We start from the raw sequence: 13,535 nt of genomic DNA on the forward strand, positions 1-13,535 counted from the left end.
GTTATGCCTGGCAGCAGGGGACTCACAGGTTATTTTAAAAGGTAACCACTTGATGACGATGGTATTTAAGATATATTAGCCTGGTTGTTATAAAAAAGCATAATACAGCAGAAAGAACACAGGCTTTGGAAGCCAGAGAAATGTGGGTTCTTCCTTTTCTAGCAATTCTTTTTTTTTTTTTTTGAGATGGAGTCTCGCTCTGTCACCCAGGCTGGAGTGTAGTGGCGCAATCTTGGTTCACTGCAACCTCTGCCTCCTGGATTTAAGCGATTCTCCCACCTCAGCCTCCCGAGTAGCTGGGACTACAGATGTGTGCCACCACACCCAGCTAATTTTTGTATTTTTTTTTAGTAGAGATGAGGTTTCACCATGCTGGCCAGGCTGGTCTTGAACTCCTAACCTTAGGTGATCCGCCTGCCTCAGCCTGCCAAAGTGCTGGGATTACAGGCATAAGCCACTGCACCCGGCCTACTAGCAATTCTATTACTTAATCTGCTAAACTTTAGCTGCCCTGTCGGTAAAGGGAGATGACACCTAAAAGAGTATTTTCAGAGTCACAAGGGAGAACAAACGTAAAACTCCTGGGACATGGCAACCATACGGTAAATATTAACTCATTTCTCTTTACATATGACAGGTGTACATGATGGCAAGAAGCTTGGCTAGTAATCAGTAATCGAGATCCGAAATGCTAAGAGCCTAAACTAGCTATGAAAGGGAAACAGGAAGACAATTCTCACCAAACATTAATGAACTAGATGTGAGAGGCTGGGGAAAGAAACTACGAAGTAGAGAAATTAGAAAACTATTTCTAATACAAACTTTTACAGAGAGAAGAAAAGTCGAGAGCCAACTACAGTCAGTCACAAATTATTATGACTGGGTAGGGGAGGGAAAATACACAAAGTCTTCATCTTTTTCCACTGGAGCATCCTACTGGCTGTCTTTTTAATTTCAAGACAGGGTCTCTCTCTCACCCAGACTGAATGCAGTGGTGTGATCGTGGCTCACTGCAGGCTGGAACTCCTGGGCTCAAGGGATCCTCCCACGTCAGCCTCTTAATGTAGCTGTGACTACCAATGTGTGCCACCACACCTGGCTATTTTTTTTTTTTTTTTGTAGAAATGGGGGTCTCACTATGCTGCCCAGGCTGGTCTTCTACTCCTGGGCTCAAGTGATCCTCCTGCTTCCGCCTGCCAAAGTGCTTGGGCTACAGGCATGAGCCAGCACGCCCAGCAGCACTACTGACTTTTTATATGCATTCTGAAATAAACATTTCATTTGAAATGGCCTTTGGCCAAAGGAATTAAAGGACATGATTCAAAATTCCTTATATCTAATTATCTATTTATATTGCCAAATATGTAGTAGAAGCCTTCCAGGAGGTACTCAGTAGACAATATAGTCATCCTTTGATCATTCTATTCCACCTGAATACAGGCCACAAGAAAAACAGCACAGGGACAGAGGAGATGAAAGTCCACCATTTCACAAACTATAAATCTGAGTTTTGTGAGAGTCTGGTTTGCTGGCTCTTATCATAAAATAAAATCCTATGGTTTCCATGGAGAAACTCGTTTGAAATTATTTATATAAAACAATAACTTACATCAATTTTGGAAGTTTTAGCAAATGCTCCCACTGGATGTACGTGGTCATAGAGTATTATGACACCCACCATTACCCTCAAGCAGAATGACACTGTCTCTTCATTTGTAAATCTGCTTCTGTATTCCCTGAAGAGTAGATAAGATATGCATGGAAGAAGTGCATTACAAAATTCTTTTTAAAAACACAAACACACAAGAAAAACCTCTTCTGAAATATTTTATTCAAATTTCTATCCATTAGTTGAATGCAGTATGTTCACAAGTAGCCACACTGATACATTCAAATCTTATGTCTGTTTTCCTTTCCAAATCAAACCCCTGAAAGGGATATAAAATTCTTTAATGAGGTGATTCAACTTTCAGCTGGTGCTGACTTGCCCCTTTTATCTCTAAAAGGGGTACTAACATTATGCCCCTTACTCCACAATGAGGTCCCCAGAGATATGAGAAGATGGTGAGTGGAGCAGTCATCACCCACGTATTCTGGTTTCTATAATATCTGCACCCACATTAGTGCATTGCTCCTCTGCTAGACCGATAGCAACAATTTTAGAGAATGGATGCTACGTAATGGCTGTTAGCACCTATAGTGAAAAATCACTAGCTTAATAGAGCAAGCAGGTTTGCTATTTAGGTGCTAACTTGATCTAAATACATTATAGTATTACTGGATATCAATTTTACTAAAACTCAATCATATTCTCCTCTCATTTGTGAAAAAGAAAATTGAACTTTTATCTATATATAGAAGGCAGTATATCATAGCGGAAAGAGTACGGAACCAGGATAGAGACATCCAAGCACATGGATAGTGTCCCTTCATTTCCCAGGACCTCACTCCCTGAAGCTGGTGGTGGGGGGAAGGAAGACGATTATGATGATAGTTGCCCTCCTATTTCATAAGGTTTTCCAATGAGATGATGTACAGTATAGTGCTTTGGACCATCATATATGTGGCCCATTGTTGACCAAAACGTCATTAAGCAGCACATGACTGTATTTATTATTCTGGAATCCAGGAGGGATTCTTTCTGCCTGCTAACAGGAAAAATCCAGCCAGGACACACTGTATCATACATCATAAATGTTTAGAGAGGAGAGAAAAAAAAACAGAATTCAGGTTCGTGTTGGAAAAAAAAAAAAGAAAAGAGTGACAATTAATAATTGAGAGAAAAAGGGATAAACAGAAGAATAATTCCAGTCCTTTGGCAAAAGGGTAAGATTCTTTACTAAATATGGAAAAAGAACATTTATGGTAAGTATAACCAAGGAACTTTAAAGTTCTTCTCCTACATCCCAGCCACCAAAAGACCACCACCACATTTCTGTTCTGAGAAGAGAACTAAGAGTCTGAGTCAGTCTGAGTGGTCTGAGGTACCTGAAGACCAACTAACTCTATTTTATACTTAACCAGAAGTTACGTTAAATAGCCAAATTATTTTAAGTTTGTTCATATATTAACATTCAATATTTGGAATATACTTACTTTCCACCTTCCAGATAAAACATGTTAACATGTTCATATATGAACATGTTTTGAAATATCAATCATCTCAACAGCACTGTTAAAGTGAAAAAGATCAGCTGATACTCACGGTGTTTCCAGCATGACTCTGCATACACTAGCCATTGTGCTTAAACAATCTGTGGTATTTTCTATTGGTAAATTTTTATTCTGTAGAAGTATATGAAGAACAAAAAAAGTAAAAGTAACAAACGTTATTACTTAAGCACAATTTAAAATTTAGCGTAATATGAAAAATTAGCAACTTTAAAACCTGGTTCCTACTCCTGATTTTCTAAATAATGCACTAGACTCTAAGCAACTGTTCCAAGCACTGGGGATACAGCTGTGAGCAAGACAGCGAAGGCAGGACTCTTCTGAAAGGCACCTGCATTCCAGCAATGTAAGAACAACTGCAACAATGCAGACACGGGGTCAAAGGTGTAGAGTTTTATAGGCTATGAAATAGTTGGATTTTATCCTAAGGGTATTAGGAAGTCACTGGGAACATTTTACATGGAGGAGGGAGGGAACATGGTTTATGTTTTAAGATTACTTGGTTGCTCTATGGAGAAAGGACTATATTGGGGCAAGAGTGGAGGAAGAATGGTCAGGACACGAATGCAGTAATCCAGATGAGAAGTCTGATGTGGCTGGTGGCAAGAAAGCAACTTAAGTTTTCAGATTCATGATATATTAGTATTTTGGAGGGAAAGCCGATGAGACTGTTTGATGGAATACATGTAGGGAGTGAGGTATAGAAAGGAATTTAGGATGATGGCCAGGCGCAGTGGCTCATGCCTATAATCCCAGCACTTTGGGAGGCGGAGGCAGGCGGATCACCTGAGGTCGGGAGTTCGAGACCAGCCTGACCAACATGCAGAAACCCCATCTCTACTAAAAATACAAAATTAGCCGGGCGTGGTGGCACATGCCTGTAACCCCAGCTACTAGGGAGGCTGAGGCAGGAGAATCGCTTGAACCCGGGAGGCGGAGTTTGTGGTGAGCTGAGATCGCGCCATTGCACTCCAGCCCGGGCAACAAGAGTGAAACTCTGTTTCAAAAAAAAAAGAAAGGAATTTAGGATGACATAAGTTGTAAGTTTTTGCCTGCACTGGTACTGTTAATTGAGAAAGCAAAAACTAAAGAAAGGGCAGGGTTAGAAAACGCAACCCAGAGTTTGGTTTGGCCGTGCCATCAGCTATCACTGAGGTGTCCACCATCCCTCCAGAGAAACTGCAAATACGTGGACAGGTGTGCACATGTGGGCCTCAGAAAAAAGTCAGGACTCAACACATACATCTGGGAGTCTGTTGGTTTCAAGATGGTATTTAATGTCTTGGGCTTGCTGACATCACGTCTGCCAACAGGGGCATAAATAACAACACAGAGTACCTGCCTAGGCAATGCTTACCTCTGATACAAATTTTGTTGTGGCATCACTCAAGGTTTTCAGCATTGGAGTTGCCTCAGCATAAAACAAAGACATTCGATTTGCCAATTCATTATTTACTTCATTTTCTCCTTCTGCCTGTGGGGAAGGTAAAAGCACTGGATGTTAGTTCACAAATTATTACATACAATAACAATTATAAAAGGACCCAGGCAGGGTGCCTGCCTCAATTACATTTTAGACTCTCATGTATTGATAATACTTAAATATTCTTTTTAAAAAAAAAGTTATTTTTTTAAAAAAAAGATTAACCTCTTCAAAAATATTTTAAATGATATTAAATAATTTAAATAAAACCTTGATGAACTGTCTACTACATACAAGAGATTCTAAATGTTATGGAGGACAGAAAAATGATTATAAAATTGTACCCTGTCCTCCATTATGAACAATAAGTATCCATACAACATCCACGGTAAGATTCTAACAGGTGATAACACAAAAAGGGAGTCAGAGGAACATTAAGTTGGAACAGAAGAAACTAAGGAGAAGAAGAGTTATCCTTTTGCAGGTCATATTGGGCAGGTAAACAAGGTATTCCAATCTGGCAGGGGAAAGAGTATGTTTTCAAATGACTCCCTAAAGAGTAATTCAGCATATTCAGTGTAATAAGGGGCTGCAACCAACGAAAGATACAGGTTGGGGTCAGACTGTATAGTGCCATAAATGCTAGCTTAAGTTCATATTTTTCTTCCATGTGGAATGGGGAGCCATTTAGTGTGTTAGATGAAAGGAATGACAACTAAGTCAATTTCCTAAAGAAAATTAACTGATGATCATGGGCGGATTGTACCAAAATGGAAAAAGACTTGTAGGTCCGAAAATGAGTTATGCTGTGCAGAGCGACTGCCAGAAAGAGTGGAAATTAGGCTCTCTGTTGGAACAGTGGGAGGAGGAGATGGAAAGGGGGATGGAGAAGACACTTCAGAGATATTTCACTTGAAAAAAATTGGATTTTACCTGTAATTATTGAGGGTAAAAGGGAGAACCAAGATGACTAATGTCTTTAGCCTTAAGTGATGGTAAGGATGGGTATAGTATAGGATTGGCTGCTTTGCTTTTTGCTTTTATCTTATTTTACATGGTAGGTATGAAAAAGACAGATGTTAAGGTCAGTCTCACATGAGGAACTGGTCTATGCAAAAATCAAATTGATGCAAATTACAGATGTTTCATAAAGAGGAATCTTTTCCTCCAACTCAGTGCCTTAGTGCAAGTGCTTCCTAAAATATTTTTTCAAGGAAAAAGAAAATGAATGATAGTCTTTGATATATATTTTTTAAATCTCTTATGCCACTTATTACTCGTTACATAGTTACAGTATTTCTCTATTAAACTATCTATTTGAAACAAGGGTTGATCTTTGAAATTTTTCAGACCAATTATAAGGTTCTCAGAAACACAGAGAACAAGTTAATATTTTCTTCCGCTCTAGTTTTACTTATGGTATTTAGTTCCTGGGAGGTAGAAAAGAGTAATAAACAGCTTAAGAGGAGGATGGTAAGAAGTTAACAGACCTAAAGAAGCCAGAAGAAATGCTATACTAGCCAAGGAGCAGGCACAAAGCCATTTTCTCAAACAGCTATATCAGGCACAGATGTGTTAACAGGCCATGACCTCACTATCACCTCTTGCCAGCATTAACCATTAATTTCTTGGAGGAAAACTGACTTGGGTTCAAGATTTCTCTCCAAGAAATTAACCCACATCAATTTCTCTCCAAGACTCTTCCATTCTAAGAATATGGAGACAAAAAACTCGTAACTATGAATTCACAGAATTTCTGTACAGTTAAAATGAGAGTACATCGCGAAATTTTATAAGGATCGACGTTATACAGATAAGCAATTTTGTTGAAGTAGTTGTGGGAATTTAAGAGACTGTGAAGAAAAACAGGTAAACACCATATGGTTTGTTACAGTTTGCTTTTCCTCCTACAGCTATGGCTGCCCATAATTACTAACTTTATTACTAGCTTTAACACTATCTGAATGAACAAACAAAATAATAAAATGAACAGGCTGAGCACTAAGTTACTCTTACCATCCCCCTAATTCAAAGCATTAACTTACCGGTACATTGTTAATCCTCATACGACTCAATGTTCTTCTATAATAGCTGAAATCATTCTGTATGGCAGGATTTGTCATCTGAAGAAGACAGTTGTGGAAAAAAAATGTTATGTACTAAATGCTAATGTAAAAAATTAAGTAAAAAATCTTTAGTTTTAATTAGTATAAAACATTCCATAATTCATAGTATCATTTTAAGAACTAGCACTGGTATAATCCAAGGTGGCTTATAACTGTATTCAGTCCTTACTGAACATATAAAACGAAAGACCACAGGCAGTATACTTTCCCTTTTCTTTTCAGTTAATTTCAGGTAATGTACTAAAAGCTTGTTTATCAAATAAACAAAAACAAAAAGGACTGTTTAGGCACTTGTTTTTAGTTATTATGATAAAAGTATGTAGGTATGGTCAACAGAGCAATCCTCAAACTAGAATTTTACATACAAATCTGACTGTGATACAATTATAAAATGCTGAAGTTTGGAATCCAGCTCTTCCATTTTCTAGACAGGGTACCAGAGGCCCTGAAAAATCAAAGGACCTGCCCAATGTCTCATGACTAGGGTTACTGTGGCAGAGTATAAACTGGAACTCAGGTCTCTTGATATGAGACCTAGTGCTTATTCCTTTACATTCATTCTTTTTAACAACAAGGTATGTATAGTTCCAAACACTATAAACAATGACAGAGGAAAAAAGAAACAGAAAGAAAGGAAGAAAGCGGGAAAGGAGGAAGGGAGAAAAAAGAAATTTTAGCAACATTTTAATATAAAAGAATGTTGAAAAACGGGGGTAGAGGGTGTGAGCAGAAAAGAAAAAGTATTAGAAAAAAAGCTCAACATTTTGTTTCGGAGATTAATTTTTAAACAAGGTTAAATGAAGACTGCTGAGACATGTGGATCACCTGCGGTCAGGAGTTCGAGATCAGCCTGGCCAACATGGTGAAACCCCGTCTCTACTAAAAATACAAAAATTAGCCAGGCGTGGTGGCACATGCCTGTAATCCCAGCTACTTGGGAGGTTGAGGTGGGAGAATCACTTGAGCCCAGGAGGCAGAGGTTGCAGTGAGCTGAGATCACGCCACTGCACTCTACCCTGAGTGACAAAGCAAGGCTCTGCCTCAAAAAAAAAAAAAAAAAAAAGATTGAGACTGAATACTCAGTAATTTGCTCTTTGCCATGTATCAAAAGACCCGTCATTAATTTCTAAATCCAGCTTTGCATTTTTATTAAGGTCTAGCAGACATCATTTAAATACATTTTAACAATGTTTCCCGGCTCTTCCTCCTAGTACTCATTAAAAGATTCATGATTTTCGTAACAATCAGGGCCAATAGATAATTCTACCTTGAGTTCATCAAACCGGAGTGTGAAATGAAGAATTTCTGCAAACTGTTTAGCAAGAGCCTGCTCTCGCTCTAGATGCTGGGTGGGAGAATATGGGGTACTTGTTAAGGCTCCCAGAAGACCTCTTAATGCTGCTTCTAAAGAAAAAAATTGAAAAAAACATTAAGTTGTTTGTATCTGTGTGATATTTGTTTATTAAAAAGTGAACAATTCATAAATGTTAATTCCCAGAAAAGTTCTCTTTAAAAAACAGATGATCTAAACATAATAAAACTAATTAAGAAGTTTAAATGTTGCCATTGCTAATGTACTACACACATTCTGAATACTATTTAACAGAATAAAAACCTTAAACGGACTAATTCAAGGGTTTATAATTCTGTAAACCCAGAATGAAAATAGTGCAGAAGTGAATTTGAATTCAACACCAAAGGGCAAGTTTTATATTACTTTAATCACTTCACACAGTGTGGAATTTGGTTTTATGAAATGGTAACTATTATCTACAACTGAGTAACTTTCTTCAATGGCACTGTGTCCACACTGTATATGCCTATGAATCAATTACCAATTTCTCATACTTTGAATACATCCTTTATTTATAAGCACAAACTGTTTGCTTTCAGCTACTAAAGGGAACAAAATATGTGGTTCAATAAGCTTCTTGTCTTAGAACTTGACATTTCAAGACTACAATATAAATATTCTAATTCATTATGTGAGCAAAATGGTCCCTTTGAAATAAGTGCTACTTTTGGGATGCCAGGCTAATAAATACCATGTTTGATAATGGAAATACTAAATACTAATACTAATATTAAATACTAAATACTAATATTTCATTTCAATATTTCAAAAAGCCATAGAAATCAAATGAATTCAGTTACAGATCACAGAACTGGAAAATGCTGCTAGATTCTGATCAGAGAAAATAAGAGCTTACAGAGTTAAACTATGATCTGATGTTAATAAATGTCAGATTAATAAACAAATATTAATGATAAATTTAAAACTTTATGTCAGGTCATTAGCCCGTAACTTTAAAAAAAAACCAGTTTTCCTATTTATGAAGATTTATGTATGAGTCAACATCTACTGTACACTGAATATAGTCTCCCATTTGATTTTTACCATCAACTATGACATGGTCATTCCAGATGGATCAAATGCGTTTCAAAGAACTTAGAGCCCAAAGTTATAGCTAGTAAATGCTAGGTATTTCTGACTCCAAAGCCCTATTCTTTCTACCACAATAAACTGTCTCTGAAATAAAGCAACATTGTACGTAGCCTCTGTAACTTTATAAAACATTAACCTCCTGATTACTACCAATAGTACCAATTACTTCTGTAACCCTACAAAACATTAATCTACTGATTAAAAACAATAGTAGGTACTTCCTATGTGTCTGTCAGATACCAGGTACTGAACTATCTCTTCACAGACATTATTTCTCATCCATATAATAACTCTAAATGACAGCTATTATCCTTTTTTTTCCAGTAAGTCTGAAAATGTACTGACAGGCTACTCTGTGCCAAGCACTGGGAAAATGGATGTAGACAGACATGCTCCCTGTGCCCATATGGAGCCTTATTATATAGAGAGAAGACAGACAAATGATTACAGTTGTGATATGTGCTGAAAATAAGTACAGTGGAAAGGTATAAAAATAAGACCTCACCTAATGGAAGGCCCAGGAAAAGATCTCCCTGAATAAGTGACTCCTGGACTGAGACTGAAGTATGTAGTAAGGATGAACATGAGTTTGCAGACAGAAAGGCAGGAAGCCAGACCCTGAACTGAGAAGAGCATGACATACTTGAGGAACTGCAACACCACCAATATAGGAGCACAGAGGGCAAGGAGGAGGGTAACCAGGACTAAGATGATTCATACACATATAATTTGTGGACCACATTAGGTACTCAGGCTTTGGCATCCTAATGTCCCTAGAGAAATCATTTAAGCAGAGGAGTGGCGTCAGCAGATTCACATTTTAAAATGCTACTTCATTTGCAGTGTGGAGCATGGACTATAGGGGTATGGATGGTGTATCGAGGTGTAACAGTGGATGTGAAGAAGATCAATTAAAAGTCAAACATTTTGGGTTATATTTTAAAAATGGTTTACTTCTCCCAAGATTCATTCTTTCTGTTGGTGTTAACTGGAAAACTAAGTAAGAGAGACACCGAACAGAAAAAAACATTTTTACAAAATATTATTATAGTCTGTTAAAGAAAAAAAGAAAAATGCATCTGCCTAGACTTTATCAAGTCTCAGGGTTAATTTCAGCATTCCAAGTTCTCTACCACTTTTGGGACTGGAGTCAGGTCGCTTGACTAAGTTGGGATGGTCAGTGACCAGTAGTTGCAGAACTTTTGTCTATGAATGGCTGAGGCCCTCAATGGTAGATCTACGTTGAAAGGGAAGCTCAAGATGATAAATCTGCTAATCTGCCTTTGAAGCAGCTAGATCAGCCTCACCCTGCAGGCCTGTGCTGGCACAAGTCAGTCCTACTAGCCTACAATGCTCTGTCTCAAGAGAGAAACTGGAGACAATCCCACAGAAAATGTCCCAGAGGTCTCTGGATGAGTTGGAGAGAAAGAGAGGACAAAGAAAAGATGCCTGGGATTGGACTCAGATGAAGCTCCTAAAACAAAACCATGAGATTATGATTTTTTAAAAAGCAGATGACCAGGAGAAAATTAATAGTCTATTAAGCCCTAAGTTCTGGAAGAACCAAAGGAAGCTGGCAGATGAGTGCAGGAGCCAAAACCACAGAAGGAGGTTGCAAGGAAAAGACAACTAGAAGGAATGATAAAGATGACAAATCAGTCCACAAGCTAAGACAGGGAAGAATAACTAGTTGATTAGGAAGAGGAGGCCCCTGGGGAGAGTTTCCCTATAGAGACAACAGTCGTTTATTCTCATCAACTGCCATCTATCTACTCTCAAACTCTCAGAAGAGAACCTGAGGACATGGATTCTAAAGGATTTAAGACAACCAAGAGTCATGACCACAATTACTGTGGGCGTTTGGGGTCTTTAAAATACATTTTGATAAATTCTGCCCAGTGAAACGAAGCTAACATGTTGAAGGGACTTACTCATTATGACCCTTGGAGGCAGTCCCTAATGTAAGCCCCTAAAGCATGACCAAGACTGAGGGGAGACAAAGCAGTTTGTCCTACTACCTGACCATACAACCTTCCCTTAGGTATCTGCCTCAACAGGAGGGGCTCCAAGGCCTCAGAACAAAACAAGCAAGTACAGAACAAGCAAGTATGGCAAGTTTACTGTAGGGTCCAGCCCCACAGGGTCGGTGGGTTTCTCCCCGTGTGCAGAGACGAGAGAGTGTAGAAATAAAGACACAAGACAAAGAGATATAAGAAAAGACAGCTGGGCCCGGGGGACCACTACCACCAAGACGCAGAGACCGGTAGTGGCCCCGAATGCTAGGCTGCACTGATATTTATTGGATACAAGACAAAGGGGCAGGATAAGGAGTGTGAGCCATCTCCAATGATAGGGAAGGCCACATGGGTCACATGTCCACTGGACAGGGGGCCCTTCCCTGCCTGGCAGCCAAGGCAGAGAGAGAGAGGAGAGAGAGTAGAAAGAGCGAAACAGCTTACATTATTATTTCTGCTTATCAGGGACTTTCAGTACTTTCACTAATTTGCTACTGCTAACTAAACGGCAGAGCCAGGTGCACAAGATGGAACATAAAGGCGGACTAGGAGCGTGACCACTGAAGCACAGCATCACAGGGAGATGGTTAGGCCTTCGGATAACTGCAGGTGGGCCTGACTAATGTCAGGCCCTCCACAAGAGGTGGAGGAGCAGAGTCTTCTCTAAACTCCCCCGGGGAAAGGGAGACTCCCTTTCCCAGTCTGCTAAGTAGCGAGTGTTTTTCCTTGACACTGAGGCTACCGCTAGACCACAGTCCGCTTGGCAACGGCCGTCTTCCCAGACGCTGGCGTCACCGCTAGACTAAGGAGGCCTCTGGTGGCCCTGCCTGGGCATAACAGAAGGCTCGCACTCTTGTCTTCTGGTCACTCCTCACTATGTCCCCTCAGCTCCTATCTCTGTATGGCCTGGCTTTTCCTAGGTTATGATTATAGAGCGAGGATTATTATAATATTGGAATAAAGAGTAATTGTACCAATTAATGATTAATGATATTCATATGTAATCATATCTAAGATCTGTATCTGGTATAACTATTATTGTTTCATATTTTATTATACTGGAACAACTCGTGTCCTCAGTCTCTTGCCTCGGCACCTGGGTGGCTTGCCGCCCACATTTACCAGGGCAGTGTAGTTAAACCCTGTCAGCAAAACTGAGTATCTTCAAATTAAGCAGGTAATCCTTGCCCTGTCCCATTGTAAGTATGCAAACTGGCAAGGGATCAGGGTCCTTCTTCTGAAGTATAACCCATGGTGTATCTGTAGTGCTCAGGCCAAGAAACCTTCTCCTTAGAACTGCAAGATTCTGAAGGATCATGTGTGTCTTCATGGTTGCATGCTGCTCCATGGTGCTGTTTGTGCTGGAATAGCACCCATGATGGGACATACACCACGAGACCGATTAATTCCCACGGTAAAAATATAACACTTAAGTCCAACTAGTTTGGCCTATTTTACAATTATTCTTTGTTTATTGGGATATGCTAAAAGACCAAGATGAGCTTGAATAGCATCTGAGCACCATCAAAAGCAATTTAACTATAAATGCAGCCAGAAACCAGCATAAGAAAAGCTGTATATAGTAGACAAGACAACCAAGACAGAAAACCTAGGCTGATTAGGTTATAAAGTGCAAAGCTACAAACTATAGAGACTCTTGATTGAAAGACAAATACTGTAAAATAACTAATACTAAAATTGGGAAAATAAATTACAATTCTTATTTCCAGTAAGAAAAAGATAATTTATACAATATTTCTATCCAAACTACTGTCTGTCTTAACATTACATTTAACAGGCTGTACTGCATCTAAAGGAAAAACAGCAACTGTCTCACTTTTTTTTAAGAACATAGGCATTTTCAAAAAATGGAACTTCAACTTCAGAAGTTACAAATACAAATGGCCAAATAGCAAATATAAATATAGTAAGATATTAAAAAACATGAAGCAATAAAAACTTATTACAAACTAGAAAGCACAAGTCCTAAGTAATGGAGGCAGAGATGGTTTGCCATGTGGTTCTGGCTCTCTAACATGCAGATCAATTATTGCTAGTTGGAGGCTTAAAGAAAAAAAAAAAAAAACCATACAGCGACCAAGTGTTAAACCTGGCAACTAATTAGAAATTTTTAAAATTATGTGGGCCAGACAAATCACATCTCTCAAGTCTAAATTTAGCTTTTGGGTCCCCAGTTTGACTTCAGTCTTACAGTATATTCCTCTCCTGTGTCTATTCACTGTACAAAATAAAGTGCTTCACATTTACAACTTTAAAATCAAACAAAGAGCTAACTGGCTAAATCTTACCTGCTCTGCCTCCTCCTCCTCCAATAAAGGGAGTTCCAATTTTGC

The 13,535-nt window shown here is 38.8% G+C and overlaps 1 protein-coding gene across 12 annotated transcripts in view; it reads right to left on the minus strand.

Moving 5' to 3' along the window:
• The window catches only part of CYRIB (CYFIP related Rac1 interactor B), a 175,980-nt gene that overhangs the window by 5,955 nt on the left and 156,490 nt on the right, over positions 1–13,535 (minus strand). For all 12 annotated transcript variants that reach the window (XM_034966584.3, XM_034966590.3, XM_034966595.3 and 9 more), the window contains 5 exons: positions 7,988–8,124; positions 6,640–6,717; positions 4,529–4,645; positions 3,206–3,285; positions 1,610–1,736 (listed from right to left, as the gene is read on the minus strand). In XM_034966584.3, the coding sequence (XP_034822475.1) occupies positions 1,610–1,736; positions 3,206–3,285; positions 4,529–4,645; positions 6,640–6,717; positions 7,988–8,124 (539 nt within the window). The remainder of the gene's footprint in view (positions 1–1,609; positions 1,737–3,205; positions 3,286–4,528; positions 4,646–6,639; positions 6,718–7,987; positions 8,125–13,535) is intronic.

Source organism: Pan paniscus, chromosome 7, assembly GCF_029289425.2.
Source record: "Pan paniscus chromosome 7, NHGRI_mPanPan1-v2.0_pri, whole genome shotgun sequence".
Lineage (NCBI taxonomy): Eukaryota > Metazoa > Chordata > Mammalia > Primates > Hominidae > Pan > Pan paniscus.